Raw genomic sequence first — 17,169 nt, 5'->3', positions numbered from 1 at the left:
ACACATCCACTCATTCACCCCTACAGTCACTCATACATGCAGTCAACCATCAATACGGCATTATCATATGCACTCACGTCTATACAGACACTCACACACCGCCACTCATCCATAGAGTTACTCACACACCTAGTCAGTCATGCAAAGAATCAATCACACTCCCATTTACTCACCTATACAGTTATACACACACCACCTCACTTATTCAAACATATACTAACACATACTTACACTATTATACAATAACTAATACAACCACACACTGCTCCATACAGCCACTCTCACAATCACTCACTCTCACATACAGTTATTTATACATTCCAACACTCACATGTACTGCTTTTTACATATGCAGTTAAGTTACTCACACATGTACCACTGCGGCATCCATTCACTCACCAACACACCCATAGACACTCACCCACCCATACAGCCCTTCACAGATGCACTCTTGAACCCATACACCCAGTGAATCATCCACTCGCACATCTATGCACAGAGTCACAACACAGACACCCAGGCACCCACACAGATACTCAGACAACCAATCAATAACCCATATAGATCCTCATTTAGCTACTCACCAACCCATGCAACCGCTTACACACCAGCTGACAAACTAAACTTTGTGAATGTCTTGTATCAGGCACTAACCCATGCATTCAGTAAGACACATTTAATCACTCACTTATACAGTCAGTCACGCACCTACTAAATCCTCCGTCCAGACACTTATACACCCACTCATTCTTCAATACACCTTGGTATATATATAAAACCTATTTAAACTTTACAGAAACACACAGTCACTGGATGATGTCATCAGTGATGTCATTTGAGATGTCATCAGTGAAGTCACTGACCATGTCATGAATGATGTAATATGTGATGTCATCAGCAGTGCATTGCGGGGTCGCAAGTTATAGTTAGCTCTACTAACTATAACGTCCGAATTTCTCTGGTTTTGTACGTGTGAAATGTCCAACTAACTATAACGTCCCTGAAACCTGTGTGTTTTTTTCCAGTGAATTTCTAAGGTTTTTTAAATGCAAATTTCTAACTATAACATCCCTGAAACCTATGGTTTTTTCAGTGAATATATATATATGTGTGTGTGTGTATATATATATATACATTTTTTGGGGGGATTCAGCTGCTGTGTTGAAAGTTTTGGAGTGATCCCTCAAGCAGGGCAGAAAGAAAAGGGGGGAGGGGGGGTCCCAAAACACGTTTTCCCAACGTAACGTCTATAGGGATTAAAACATTTTTTAACAGCCCACACCGCTGAACGGAATTGCACCAAATTTGGTAGAAAGTTAGATGTTGGTTCAGCAGGCGTACTATTTGATTTAAATCCGTGCAGTATTTCAGAGATATTTAGGTTAAAAAAAATATAGATATCGGGGGACGCGAGTCCTAGCATTGGACTTGAGGATCCTACTGAAATTTGATTGACTGCCTCACTTTTAAGTAGCCATCTTGGGACTCGGCTCGAAGCTTTGTCGCACAAAAAAAGTAAAAAATAAGGAAAAGGGGGCAGGGTAGGAATACCCTGACCCCCCAGATATGGTGGGGGGGTTCCACAGGGACCCTGCCGGGGGTTAAAAGTATTTTTCCTAATTGAATGTTGCCACAAATTTGCAGTTGGACCCACAGATCTGCAGCTAACATTTTTAAAACCACACGTGCAGGCTCCCGGGCATCTTTTTATGAAGCCCCCGGGTGGGCCAAATCCCGGTGGCAGTGTTTATTCATTTTGTGGAGGGTGCCCAGGCAGGACGCTCCAGGGACTGCCACGCCACCGGAGCACAGGGCTGGATTGGCAGTAGCGGGAACCGGCCATTTTCCCAGTAGGCTGCCAGAGTGGGGGCCTGTCTTGGGCCCCTAGGGGGCAGTTTTTGTTACAGGGGGCTGGCAATATCAGACCCCTGTAACAAAATAGCAAACAGCTCAGCCGCATTCCCATCCTTCTCCCCGGGGGCCGATCGAGCAGTTTGCCAGGGCCAGTTTCGGTTCCCAGTCTGGCCCTGCCGGAGCAAACAATAAAATGAGGCAGGGAGCACGCATGCCCTCCCCCGCGCAGCCCTGGGTATCCCCAACTCGCAGGAGCTATTTGTAAAATGAGTGCTGTGGAGGCCTGTATGGCCACCTCTCCGGCCCAAATGGTAATAATGAAGGTGGGGGACTGCGCTGTCCCACACAGCCCTGGCAACCACCACTTTTTTGGGACTGGAACCTGCAAAGGAAGGTGCCCACACGGCCCCCTTCCTGGAGCCCTAGAGGGCCCTGGGGACCGCCAGCCCCCAGCCCGGCTCCTGTTATATCCCAGGGTGACTCCTCTGGGACATAGCTGTTTGCTATCGCTTGGTGGGAGCTTTACCGCTCCTGCCAAGCAATAGCAAACTGTGCTCTGCTTTGAGCCAACAAGAGCATTTTACTCTCACTTGCTCAAAGTGGTGCATAATTGCTTTGACATAGAGGAAGCTGCATGTTCGCTCCCTCAGTGTCAAAGCAATGCGGGCTCCTGCAGGAGACGGGGAGCCAGCAGGGATTGGGGGGATCTTGAGGCTCACCTCTGTGGCCTCTAATACAAAAAAATGGGGGCCCTGGGTGGGACCAGGGCACCCACACTAGAGGCTGGTGCCCCGGGGGATGGGGTCCCTGGGCCAAAAATCGGCCCAGGAGTGGAGCCTCACGCCCCTCCCATTATTAATTTCTCTAAAAAGTAATTAAATAGAGGCAAGGTCCTAGAGGATGGGGTCCCAGTGGCTGAAATTGGCCCAGAAGGGGGCCCTCCCTTTTAGTTGAAAAAATAAAATTACAATTAAAAAGGCTGGGCCCCAGGGCTGAGATATATATATATATATATATATATATATATATATATATATATATATATATATATATATATATATATATATATATATTACCTACTGGCGGTCGCCAGTAGGTAGTTATAGTTAGGACCACGTTTCCATAGGAAAACCTCAACATTCTATTTTGAATAACTTTGGCGCCGGTCGACGAATCCTCGCGAATTTCTCAAAATAGGTGGGGCGCTACGCTCCGCTCCTACCCTGAAAGTCTCGGGGGGATCCGTCAAGCGGGGGCTGAGATAAAAGGGGGGTCCCAAAACGCGTTTTTCCCATGCATTTTTCCATAGGACCTTTAGAACGAGCTACAGCCCGAACGGCTGAACAGAATTACTCAAAATTTGGCAGAGAGGTAGTCCCTAGGTCAAGGAAGTGCCTTTTGTAGGTCTGGTGTAAATCTGTTCAGTATTTCCGGAGAAAATAGCATTTAAAAGCATATATATATATATATGCGCGCAGGGTGCGCGCACCGTGCGAGCACCGTGCGAGCACCCTAACGTGCGCGAGCGTAATTCTGATTGGTGGTTACATGTTAGTCAACGTTCGAATCGGTCGAAATCAGGAAGTGTCGGCCGCCATTTTGTTTGTTTTCAGTGCGAGAGTGAAAAAGGAAGGTGGCGAACGTGAAAAGGGGGCAGGGTAGAGAGTTCCTGACCCCCTAGCCTTTGTCAGGGGGTCCCTGAAGGACCCCGAAGGCAAAAAAAAAATTTTTTTTTTTTTAAAAATCGCGGGGGTGCGCGCACAGTGCGCGCACCCTGAAAAACACAAAAAAAAAATTTTTTTTTTTGCAAAAAAAAAAAAATAATTCGCAGGGTGAAAACCAAAAAAAAAAATAATAATAATTTTTAATACGTAGTTTATTGTAAAATAAATATATAAAAAATAATACATAAATAAATTAGCATTTAAAAAACCGTACAAATTCACTGAAAAAACCATAGGTTTCACACACGTTATAGTTAGGAATTAGCATTTAAAAAACCTTGCTAATTCACTGAAAAAACCATAGGTTTCACACATGTTATAGTTAGCTGGACATTTTACTGATAAAAAACCAATGAAATTCCCCCGTTATAGTTACTGTAGGCAACTATAACTCACGCGACCGTAATCCTCTGCTGATGACATATGTGTCTTTATGAAAAAAAAATATTTGTAATATATGTATAGCTAAAATTTAATGGAAGAAGACATGGGCAAATAAGTGTCTAAATACAGTATTAGCATCAGCAGAGGATTGCGGTCGCGTGAGTTATAGTTGCCTACAGTAACTATAACGGGGGAATTTCATTGGTTTTTTATCAGTAAAATGTCCAGCTAACTATAACATGTGTGAAACCTATGGTTTTTTCAGTGAATATATATATATATATATATATATATATATATATATATATATATATATATATATATATATATATATATATATATATATATATATATATATATATTGTGTATTCATGATGTTTGACGCAATCAAGAATCCTATCTCGAAATTCTGGAGGTACACTCAGCCTATTTGGCCATGCCTGCCAAGGTATGGCCACTATTATACAGTGTCCTGACCTTGATAATCCTGCGAAACATGTCTACTTAATCTCATTTTGCTTCACCTGTCTCTAGAACAATACAGGCCAGTCCAGCAATAATCATCCTTAAGCCTTGGCACCTTAAAGCAATTTACTTCTGCAGAGTGTACAATATGTAAATAAAATAAAGATAAACAAAATCATCTGGCAGACAATAACCAATGCAGAATAGTGCAATGCTGGTTTGCACTACATTTTTTAGCACACGATGTGTCCTTGCGTCCCAAGTGGATACAAAGACACCAATGATGCTAAAATACTGTAGTACAACGTATCAGTAATAATAAACGATCTTCTGTCCACTCCGTCTTGATTTAGATAGAAGGATTTATTTTAGGTTACAAGGTAGGGAGCCCACGGCAGAGGTGCTGACAGATGAAAGATCAAACCGCAACTGTCGTGGGGAACAGAACTTGGAATAACAGGGACTTGAGATTCCAATGGTGGAATAAGGATAATTAAAGGAGCAGGCGATGAATATATAACAAGTGACATACTACAATGAATAAATAACATGTGACCTACTCCATACCCCCCTCCCATCAAAAAATAAAAATAAATAAATATACAGATAAATATTAATACAATACATAATCTCTGAGCTTGATGGGTAACTTGCAGATGCGATGGTTGCGTACATTTGCGTCAATAACAGAGGAATGAGTAGGTGTAACATCTTGTGAAGAACATGAAGGAGGATTATGAGTAGATATAGTAGGGTTACCAGTTTGGGTAGAGGTGATGTCAAAGCCAGGACCAAAAGTGAAATCAGAATCATTTTCAACATCCCTGTTGGCATAGACATTGTTGAAGATATGAACTTGAGATTTAGTAACTTTAACAACATTGTTCTTACTCCACCATCCTCTGTTTTCTAAAAGAACAGAGGGTTTTGTATCTTTAATTACACGAACAGGTAAGGTAAATCTAGACTGACCTTTACATACTTTAAATGGTTTTTTGATGAGAACCCAATCATTAGTTTTAAGGTCAGTATGTTGAAATTTAGAGTGTCCATCATGATATTTATTTTGTGTTAGCTGTTTATCAGCAACAGTCTTTTTTGTCGTTTGAGGATCCGTCAACATGTTTCTTTTCTTTTGTAAAGCAGAACCTGATGCCAAATTGTTGAACCATCTCAGCATAAGTTTGGAATTTGCTTTTCTGCCTCTAAGAGCTTTAAATGGTGTAACGTTAGTAGTGGAATGTGTTGTATTAAGATATGCCCATATTTTATTTTGTAAAAAGTCACCCACATCAACATTAGACGCTAGGGCAGTTTGGACCCCTTCTTTTATGAACCGGTTCGCTCTCTCAACAAGTCCATCTGAAGAAGGACTATATAAGGCAACTTTGAGATGTTGTACATCATGGCTTTGTAAGAAATCAGTAACTTGATTAGACAGAAAAGTTTGGCCATTGTCGGTGACAACACAATTTGGAGTGCCTTCAATTTTAAAAATATTTTGTAGAAAAGATATAACTGTGGAAGAATTCGCTGCTTGTACAAATGAATAGTAAACCCATTTTGAATGGTAATTAATTGCAACAATGCAATATCTTTTATCTGATGGCAGTAAGGAGAATGGTCTGGAAAAATCTACAGCTATTTTATCCCAAGGGAGATCAGGAAATGGCACAGGAAATAAAGGTTTTTTGTTAGTCTTCCAGTGTTTGTCAGAAACAACGCAGGTAGAACAATTCTCTATAAAAAGACTTACTTGTTTGTCTAAGCTTGGCCACCAATAAATGCTCTTAAGTTTTTTGCAAGTTGCAGAGGTACCTAAGTGGCCCTCATGTGCAAAATTTATGATTTTGTCTCTTAGTGAAACTGGAGGAATAAAAAGTCCATTCCTGACACAAACTCTATTTTTAAATGAGAGTTCTTCACTGATTTGTGCAAAGGATTTTAGTTTGTTATTAAGACTTTTAAATTAGGCCATTTAGTTTTAATGTATATTTAGACTTTTTTAAGAGTTTCATCTAGTGCCATAGCAGATGCCCATTCATCCTGAGAGATATTGTTCGAACTCATAGCAACAGCATCAATTACACCAACGACACAATCTTTACTAAAATGATCTTCACCTTCACTAACAATCGGGAAGGGGAATGCGAGAGAGACAGTCTGCACGTACATTTTTCCCACCTTGGATGTATTTTATCGTGAGATTGTACTCCTGTAGTTTAGAAAGTAATCTTACCAGTCTTGCAGATGACTTTCCTAACCCATTACCAGAAAGTAGAAAGACTAAAGGTTTGTGATCGGTAAATATTTCACAAGGAATACCCCAAATGTAGGTTTTACATTTTTGGACAGCCCAAACAATGGCAAGTGCTTCACGTTCAATGGTACTATAGTTGCATTCGGTGGGTGTTAAAGCACGAGATGCAAAGGCAATAGTACTCTCTTTACCATCTACCCACTGGCCAAATACTGCACCGAGGCCTTTTTGGCTTGCATTCACTGACATGAAAGGACTGGCTTTTGGAACAAAAGGGTGTAGTGCAGGCGTATTTATGACTAACAGTTTAACTTTACTAAAATTTTCTTGAAGTGTCTCGTTCCATACAAATTTGCAACCTTTTTTGAGTAGACACCTCAATGGTTGTATTATTTGTGCGTAGCCAGGCACAAACCTGGCATAATACTCACAAAGACCAAGGAAAGAACGCAAAGCGTCTTTATCGGTAGGAGGAGGAGGAGCATTGTGTATGGCTTCAGTATTGCAAAAATTAGGTTTGATGCCTTCGTTAGAAATCAGATGCCCCAAATATTCAACTTCACGAACCAGCAATTTGCATTTGTTAGCTTTTATGGTCATGCCTTTGTCTTGTTAGATTGAAAATACTTTGTTGAGGATAAGTAAGTGCTCCTCTTTAGTTTCTGTGTGGACTAAAATGTCATCTTGAAATGCCTGCACTTGACTAAATTCACCAAAAAGATTGTCCATAAGTTTTTGGAAAACACTCGCAGCAGATGCGAGACCAAAAGGTAACCTCAAGTATTTGAAGGCACCAAAAGGCGTTACAAAAGCAGTGAGTCGTTGGGAATTAGATGAAAGTTGGATTTGATGGCATGCTGAATGCAAATCGATAGTTGAGAAGAATTTGGATTTGCCAATATTGGCTAACATTTCGTGGATATGTGGTAAGGGGGGACAATCTACGAGGATATTTTGGTTTTTTTTCCACAAAACTACAGGAGAAATCCATTCAGAGGCATCTAGTGGGGCAATGATGCCTTCAGTTTGAAGGTTGGTTAAGAGGGCTTTAAAGTCATCTCTTACACCGAAAGGAATAGGCCTTACTTTGTGTACTATGGGAATGGCGTTTCTTTTGATAGAATAGTATGTTCAAAACCTTTGACAGTGCCCACTGAATTTTTGAATACGTTGGGAAAAGATTGTGCGAACTTATTGATGACAGAATCTTGATCAATGATGGATAGTATGTTGGAAGGCAAATCACCCGGTACAATGGGAGGATTTTGTCCAGGACGCAGAATGATGCCTAAAAAAGCAAGATCCTTCCATCCGATGATATCTCTGCCTTTAACTGCTACATAAATTTTAGTTTTGATCGACCTACCGAAACACGCGAGTATGTCCCCAAAAGATTCCACTAAATCAATATCTTGTTCCCCAAATGCTTTTGGGTTGATGTCGGGAGCAATTAGTGGTAGGCTGTCAGGCCATAATTTGTAGAATGTAGTGTCTGCAAGAATAATGACTGGGGCACCTGAATCCGCCATGGCTAAAATAACTTTGTTATCAATGGAAATATCAACAAACGGCCCTTTGATGGGCTTGTCAGAACACTCGGGGACATCAATCGTGACTACAATATTAGTGAATTGAGAAGTGCAATCTTGAACCTCAGGAGCATCAACAGTAACATTAGCAATTCTGACTGCTAGAATTGCTATTAGGGTTATTGAAAGCAGTGTTTGATCTTTTGTTACATACATTTTGGAAATGTCCACATTTCTGGCATTTAACACATTTCTTTCCTAAGGCGGGACAGGTCGGATTGTTTCCAATGTGATTTCTTGAACCACACCAGAAACAAATTAATTGTGGTCTCGTAAGTTGATTTTTAATATCTTCTCTCAGAATTTTGTTTAGAATTTATAGCACAAACGGTGTTTTCTTCAGAAACAAAATTCATAGTTTGAGGATTGACAGGTTGTGTATACTTTTAGCGATATCGATTTTTTTCAGCCAAAGTAGGATTGCAAGAGGTGAGTAGACGTTCTTGTATTTTCTTTGAGTAACAATAAAACACAAATTGATCTCTTATATAGGTATCAACATTAGCACCAAAATCACATTTCTCAGTTAGAACTCTTAAACTTGCAATATAATCCTCCACCGATCCTTCTGAGGATTGTTTGCACATTGCAAAATTAAATCTCTCTAAGAGAACACTTGTTGAGTCTGAGTATTGTTTCCCCATGCCTAATTTAGCCTCAATGAAAACGTTCCAAGTAGCATCTTGGGACACAGGTGCAGGGAAATGTGTAAGGTTTTCAAATACTCTGCATCCAGCAGCACCCAAATGGTCAAGTAATAGTGCTAATTTCCTTGTAGGTGTGTAGCTATCCGTATCAATTGCAGTCAAATAATTTTCGAAATCTTTTAGCCATTCCCCCCCATTTTAGTTCTGGTTTCCCTGGTTTCTGTAGAAAAGGTGCAGGTTGGATGACACCTTGAGCAGTTGCCATAATGATACTTGTTGTAAAACAGAGATAGTTTATGATGCCACAAGAATAAATAATATAAGATGCGCAATAAATGTGGAATAACTGAAATGTAGACTAACTAGTCGATCACAAGTAGTTGAAGGAGACAATTCTGTATTATCTTGACGTAGAAAGAAATGATTGCAGTACAAAATTCGGAGTGAAAATTTTCAAAAGTCATATAGGTGTGTGAATCACCGAATGAGGCGTCACACGATCGTTTAAAATGACGAAGTTGAAAAGATAAAGTCGGAAGTAACAGTAAATAACTTCCCGACTTACTCAAAATGGCTGCTTAACGTATAGCGTCAACACGCTCCCATAATCCTCTGCATTCCGCGCTTACTCAAACTCTTACGTTCTGCACGGTGACGTTGGCACGAATCCCACAATCCTCTGCCAGCTTCGCTCTAAACTTCCGAAGGAAGGGAAGAAGAGACTGGAACTTATGAGCGTAATGGATCCAGGATGACGGCACAAAGGTGAGTAGAAGAGTTGACGTTTGAAGGGTGAGTGCGCGCATGAATAACGGTGAGGATAAGATCGTGGCAATATCGTTGCAAAATATATATATCCTTTATCTTCAAATAAGTGTCTGACCCACCTTAAGGAACAGCAGTTCTGATGGGCCGAGACCAAAAGTTAGAAACCGGTGGGCTCCAGCAAATCCGATCCAGGTTTGACCTTCGAAACGGCAACCCCACTCCTGGTACCAAATTGTACTACAACGTATCAGTAATAATAATCGTTCTTCTGTCCACTCCGTCTTGATTTAGATAGAAGGATTTATTTTAGGTTACAAGGTAGGGAGCCCACGGCTGAAAGAAATGAAAGATCAAACCGCAACTGTTGTGGGAACAAAACTTGGAATAACAGTGATTTAAGATTCCAATGGTGGAATAAGGATAATTAAAGGAGCAGGCGATGAATAAATAACAAGTGACATATTACAATGAATAAATAACATGTGACATACTACAAATACCATACCAGAAGCCAGTCTTTTGCATTTCACCAAATGTTTTGTAATTTTACTGACATTTCATACAATTACTGAAAAGTAAATTGTGTGAATTTCTCACACTCCTACAGAAAAGGAACACTGCTGGACAGACTGAGGTAGACAGTGGTGGCATGTTGTTGCTCTCGAATAAAGGGAAATACCCATTTAATTATGAGTTATACCACTTTTGATGATAAACGTTGTCAATAAGATTCTGAGCAAAATCTTGTTGAGGCGTTTGGTAGGAGTACAATGTACATGGCTCAAAAGGGATTTGTGTGAGTCTTTAATTCCACCTTTAATATTAGGAAAGCATTCTTGCTACTAGATATGGGGCCTCGGGCCTAGGAGGCCTTTAATATGGTGGATTGACACTGTAGGGCCGATTACATTGTCATACATTGTCAGTCGGATCACATCTGACGGCCTGTCAGTTGTGATCTGACCGACATCTTTACATGCAGTCGTCCGACTGTCGCATTATGATGCGGCAGTCAGAGGCAGTGGGTGGAGATACCGACGGCTACCTATCCCAACGGGCGGAAAATAATCCCCTAAATTGGGGCGGTGCCCACTCAGGCACTGCCATAGGAATTACAATGAATGTTTCAGGCAGCCTTTTAATGGCTGTCGGAAACGGACATTGGGGGTCCCAATCAGGGCATTCGCTAAGAGGCCTGGGGGGCACATGTGGTGCTCACCGAAACATCAATACCCCACGTGCTGGGCACCTCACGGTGCATGGAAGTTTGTTAACATTCATTTTCTTAATGCGGGTTGTGCAGCCCCCCATTTCCACCCGCTGCACAAGCCGCATTAGGAAAATGGATGTTTACTACCGCCTCATGGGTGGTCACATCCAAATTCGTCAGATGGAACCGCCGATTACTAGTTGGTCGGTCGGTTTACATTCCGACACAATGCCGATCAAACACTCGTCCGACCGGCATCATAATTAGGGCCTTTATATTTGATGCACTTAATAGATTTGGAAAATGTGAGTTGCACCTGTGATGGTTGTTGCTATTATACACAGGGGTCTTGGCCAGGTAGAAGCTAACAAAACGATAACTGACAGATGGAGTATTGCATGTGGGGTGAAACATGATTGGTCTCTGCCCCTGTTAGTTTTCGCATTGGGAATCACATTCAGGTCTAGACTTATGGGAGACAGAGTAAGGGCAAGAAATGCACTCCATATATTATCCCTATATATTGATGACATTTTGTTGTCGATTAGAATCCCGGCTGAGACCCAACGCAGAGTTGAAGCCTCTCTAAGTGATGTTTGGCCATTATCTGGCCTCAAGCTGAATTTAACGAAGTCTACATTGTATCACCCGCCCCGGTGTGTATCTAGATGTCCCCAGGAAATCTCCACTGATACTGCAGACAACACCATTTAGATATTTGAATATACATATGAGTTATGGTCCCGGCAAAGTTGCTAAGAGGAATTTGGAAATGCAGCTCAGATCTCTTGAGAGAAATGTAGACAAGTGCTGATAAACCCAATGTAACTGATTGGGTGAACTGCATTAAGCAAGATGAGGGGTCCTAGAGATGTACTTCTGCAGGTTAGGCTCGGTGATGCGGTTATACTGGGAAGAGTCAGGCAGAATATGCTTGACATTTATGAGATTGTACTGGTCTGAGGGAGACAAGTTAGCACTATTTTTAGACTGTGTTATAGAGATGCACAGCTCCGATATGTGTTGCCCTAGATGACAAAGGATATCACTGACCTGACCAGTAGACTAATTCAACAAATTAGTTACCACTGCTCTTGAAGAAGTCAATCAAAACCACTCACAAGAGTGTTTTAGATGTGTGTATATGACACAGTTAAGCAGACTTGCCTACATTTAAGGGGAGAGCTCACGATAGAACAAAACCTCAACAGCTGGAAGATGTAGATGAAGAGGGTGCGATTGTTGGGGTTCTCAGAAATATGCTCCAAGTGGGAGGTTAGCAGTTCCATCTTCCTCACGCATACGTGAATAGTTACTATAATTCCATAATATCAATCATGTGACACTGGGTTTGGGAGCGAAGAAAGGCTTGTATGGACATTATATCCTACAGAAAGTAAGAGCCTTGATCACTTGGAGGTGGCATGGAATGCAGATTTAGGGGAAGAGATAAGTGAACTAAACCAGCACATGATGAGCCCATGGTGTATGCGAATTGGTGATAGGTAACCATAAATGCTACAGCTAGACTGATCAGCTTTAAATGTTTACACACAATGTATATTACTAACTAGGTGATGCCTAGGATTAATCCGGATTACATTACTGAATTGCCCCAAAAATATAATAAGCACTGGTATTTACATTCAACTGTAGTATAGACTATTGAATAATACAAACGTTCTGGACGGAGGTGGTATAAAATGAGTCTCTTCCAACTGGCTTTAAGCTGCGGGTGAACGTGCACCGCTTCCTACTAGGATTAGTACCTTGTAAGAAAGGTGACCTGGTACTGATCCCAGTAGTGGAATTAGAGGTGGTACTAGCTAAGAGGAGAACAGCATTACAGTGGAAGAGATCAGTGGCTTCGGGATCCTAATCCTGAGAAATACACATGGTAAGGTAGGTTACATCAAGATGCGGAGTCGGGGAGATAGCAGGAGTTAATGATCAGGTAGGCGCATCTGACTGCTGTAGATCAAAATGATGATTGTGTGTATGAATACTATAGTAAACCGGTATGAGAAAAGACCAGCACCCTAGTTGAGATATGACGCACGACTTAGACTGTAACACTGGAATATTGTTTACTACTGAGAATGTGTGTTATGATGCTGCTTTGGTAGAAGTGTATCATTTACTGTGAAGAATATTGCATGTGATGTAGTTCCTGTCTTTGGCTAGCGATAACTTGTGAATTGTGTGGTGTCGTCATGTTGTTTAACACCAATAAAATATATATATTTAAAAAGAATTATCATGAAGTAAACTTTAAAATTTTATTTCAGGCATCCATCTGCTTCAACACCAAGATTCCTCCGATGAGCTTGAATTTGCCGCTTCGGATCTGGAAAGGCCAGAAGATCCTCTGAGGAACGATGAAGGCGAGCTCTTCGGTGCTTCAAGTGGGTCTCTTCTGGATGAAGAGAGAGAGGATTGGGACCTGTTTAGCGAGATTGCAGCCTGTTACCAAAACAAATCCAGAAAGCACAACAGTACTGACAATTATAACAAGTCCACCTTCAACTCCATTGACTCGAAATGCGCCCTGAACCCCACGAGGGACCGTTGCTCCTCAGAACCAAGTGTATGCATGAGCTCACAGCTTCCTGTTCAAACTCATGAGCCAGTTGCCCGTCAGTCGAGCTGTGATGCCACCATAATGCGCAGTCATGTTGATTACATCCAAAGGCTCAAGCAGTTGCAGCTTGAGAGCCAGAAGTTAATTGGTGAAAGCCTCAGCCCTGGCACAAATAGACCCAGGAAGAACTTTTGGAGGTCACCTCAGACCAGTTCTAAAATGAAGCACTTTGGCCCCCAGAAGAAGAATACATCCAACAGGTCTAGTTTGTCTAGTCTGTCGTCTTCCACCCCTTCGCCATCAGTTTCCTCACTCAGCTCTTTGGACAGTGCTTTCTCCTATTGCTCTGAATCCTCTGTCTTTAGCCCCACCGATGTTTCTTCTCTCCCCTTCATGTTTGGTACATCAGCCAGGCTCAACACACTCTCTCCGGAGAACTCAAAAAAAGTCTTGAAGGAATGGCATATGACCTTGCCCTTCAATCTAGATAGTAATTCTGGTGATCTGGACTCATGCAGTGAATATGATGAAAAAGAGGACGAATGTAGCAGTAGCATGAGGGAAGCAGAGGGATTTTCTCGAATCATTGCAACAGCTGTGGAAAATCAAATCAACAGCACAGATTGGAAAACTGAGGGAAAAGATATACCATGCCAAGCTGGGTCTGAAGTAGAGCAAAAGGTCTCAGAAAGTTTGCAAGAAACCAGCCAACAAACAGAGAGTAACTGTGTCTTAACTGAGGCCTCCGGTCACATTGAGAGAGGGCATAGAGAAACCTCAGTGAAACATATAGAGATAAAAAAACTTGATGTACACCCAGCAGGTCAGGACTCACTTAAGCGTACAAAGATAGCCTTCTATATGGCACCAAACATACTACCCACAAGGTCTGTGGATGAGCAGGAGAAGCCTAGTTATTCAGTGGAAGCAAGTCATACTCCCAGCAGCCCAGATGAAGGTATTGAGTCAAAGACCTTGCAAGCTGTGGAGGTTCAGATACCACAAACTGTTTTTTATGGACAAAATACTCCGTTGGTTCTTCATTCAGTCTCCCGTAAACACCGCCATGCAACGGGTAGCACACAGTGGCAAACCCAATGGAAGCACACCTTGAAAAAAACAATCACTAGGGAGAAAACTGTAGAGCACACCCATCATCCACTGCCTGAACACGTACACCAACCACCAGAGTTTCCCAAAAGCCATGGTAAGAGCAGCAGCACCTTCAGCCATACAATCCGCATCATATTACCAGCATCAGTGCGTAACACTGTCAAGGAGTACTTTAAGCACAGCGAGTCGAAAAACTGCTGCACGGACGTAGAGGCAGTGGAAAGCGAACTCATCCAGACCACGGCGGAATGGCGGAGCAAGCCACGCACTGACTTGCCAAAGGAAGCCCTAGAAACAGTGACTTTTGCAGAGGAGACATTTGTGTAGGGAAAGGGCTACCAGAAGGCACTTCCTGTTCATGTGATAACTTGTTTTTTAGTTTGACTGGTGGGGGCAGGGAAGCATTGTGTGGAGCGAATGTGTACATTGAGTCTGTCTTGTAATTACAAGAGATGTTCTAGTAAGCTGTTATACCTTCTGTTGCAGTCTACCAATTGATTGTCCTGTCATCCTGAATCATGGAATTGAATTTGAGGCGCCTTTTCATATTAGAGTGACTTTTTTTATTTATTGTTACCATGTTTCTTTTTTATTGTCAGTCTTTGTACAATGCAATCTTGATTGCTGCAAGCTAACAATATTCACCTTATATCTGTGTCCCATATTTTTACAAAGTTGACACCAGTGAAAGACAAGATGCTGTCCTAGCCCTTTTAGTGAGAAATCCAGGAAATGCAAAGTGTAGTCATGGCAATTGTTATTACTGGGTACGCAGGGTATATACTTTTTAAATAAGATTGTTGGGGAATGTAGAGGTATGTGGGTGGAGAATGAGGGCGAGTGGACTGCTAACGTAGTTAGAATGTTGAATGGAAGGGAAAGTGATTCATTGAGGAAAATATTTTATTGCAAAATATTGAAAGAAAGGGAGGGGCTTGAGTGTTTGTTTGAATAATTACCTGTGTTAGAATGAACCTATTGATGTGGCTTCAAGAGGCGCTGCACTTCCCGTAAGTCTCATTGGCCCAAAAACGGTCATTTCACCTTTGAGACGATTATGACTTTGTGGGTGTTTACCATATCTGCATTGACCATGCCCATGATGCTTCAAGGAAAACTAATCTCAGTTGCCATTGGTCGCAGTTGCTACTATGATAAGAGTGAAATAGAAACCGGTTAATTGAAGAAAGTATTATGTTGCAAAATTTTAAGAAGGAAAAGCGAGAAAGGCTGTCTAATTAGAACGTGTGCCAGAATGAACTTTTTTATAATGATTGATTTTATTTGTAAATATGATATATTAGGCCTTCTTTCATCTTCAGCACTGAAAACCCAGGCTTATCAATACCTGAATCTGGATTTCCCACCAATAGAGTGAAAGATGGCTTCAGTTTTGTTATTACTTAAACCTTGTGAATATTGGAGGCCCAGGAAGACCTGGCTAGTGTTTGTGTCACTGTGCGTTTTCATCACATCGACCTTACATGCTGTGCACTGGTTAAAGATGTACATAATAATTGCATTATCACAGATTTTCGACCATCATTGTTTTTTTTCACACAAACACTACGAAATATGTTACAGTTTTGGTTTTCTTTTCAATGCAAAAAAGGGTTGTAATTATTTCAATAAAAGACAGACAATTCCCCGCTTTAGGAATGTTGTGTTATTCACCTGTTTGACAACATTTGTGTTTGGACATGTCCTTTGGAAGCTTTCTGCTACAGCTTAGTGGATGCTGCAAATGCGTTATACCTTATATCCACGAGAGACATCTAGCTGTAGATTCCTTACTTAAAATATTCCCCAGGCGTCAGACTAGATACTGAATTTTTTTTTGCAATCCCTCTGGATGCTGGTTGGTGGCATTGTTCAGCTATGCGTTGCGTCATCCACCCTGGAATTGACATGCACTGTGTTCATGTAGGTGCCACCTCAGTTCCTGCTTTTCCATGCCATCAGCACTGATCCGCACAAGCTCCCTTCAGTCATTTTTTGACTGGATTTTTTCAGTGTTTTGTCGACAACTAGTCTAACTATTTTTCAGGATGTCTCTGAAGAGACCCAACTGGTTTGACCCATGTGGAGCCTGTCATTGACAGATGTCAGTGAAGGACCCCCACTTGGTGTGTCTGTGGGGCCTGGAAAGGAACTTAAGTGGAGTGCCATACCCTGGCCCCAAGGCCCTCCTTGAGCGGGTGAGGAAGCTCGGCTGCTCATCATGCAATTCTGTGCTGCTCCGGGTCCCGTTTCTGAGGGAGGTCTCGGGACTGCTCCTAAAGTTGTTAGCGTCAATCCTCAAAGCAGTCCTGGATTTCTTCTGGTAAGATTTATAAGCCTTCAGGCCCCATGGGTTGAGGAGGGCCTTCTTCCATCCTTGGTAGCAGTCAGCTCCTCAGGATCCATTGGTGGATCCAGATCAGATCTGGATGTGGCTTTGTGACTTCTTCTGGAGAACATTCCAGTGGCGCTGTTCCCAGTTTCACTATCGCCCACTGGAGGCGCCTAACCTATTGTGATTCCCGACTCCAATACCGAGTCAGACTGGTGTCGCACATTGATGGTTTTGTTGCC

General features: G+C 41.8%; 1 protein-coding gene across 1 annotated transcript in view; it reads left to right on the top strand.

Annotated features, from left to right (window-relative positions):
- Positions 1-16,250, top strand: part of LOC146829594 (rho GTPase-activating protein 20-like) — a 462,099-nt gene extending 445,849 nt beyond the window's left edge. Inside the window, exon 15 of the mRNA XM_085608292.1 lies at positions 13,190-16,250. Within this exon, the coding sequence (XP_085464418.1) occupies positions 13,190-14,922 (1,733 nt within the window). The 3' untranslated portion in view covers positions 14,923-16,250. The remainder of the gene's footprint in view (positions 1-13,189) is intronic.
- Positions 16,251-17,169: the final 919 nt, after the last annotated feature.

Source organism: Triturus cristatus, chromosome 5_2 (genome assembly GCF_964204655.1).
Source record: "Triturus cristatus chromosome 5_2, aTriCri1.1, whole genome shotgun sequence".
Taxonomy (NCBI): Eukaryota; Metazoa; Chordata; class Amphibia; order Caudata; family Salamandridae; genus Triturus; species Triturus cristatus.
Note: the sequence above shows the minus strand (reverse complement) of the source record. Positions and strands in the feature narration are given on the sequence as shown.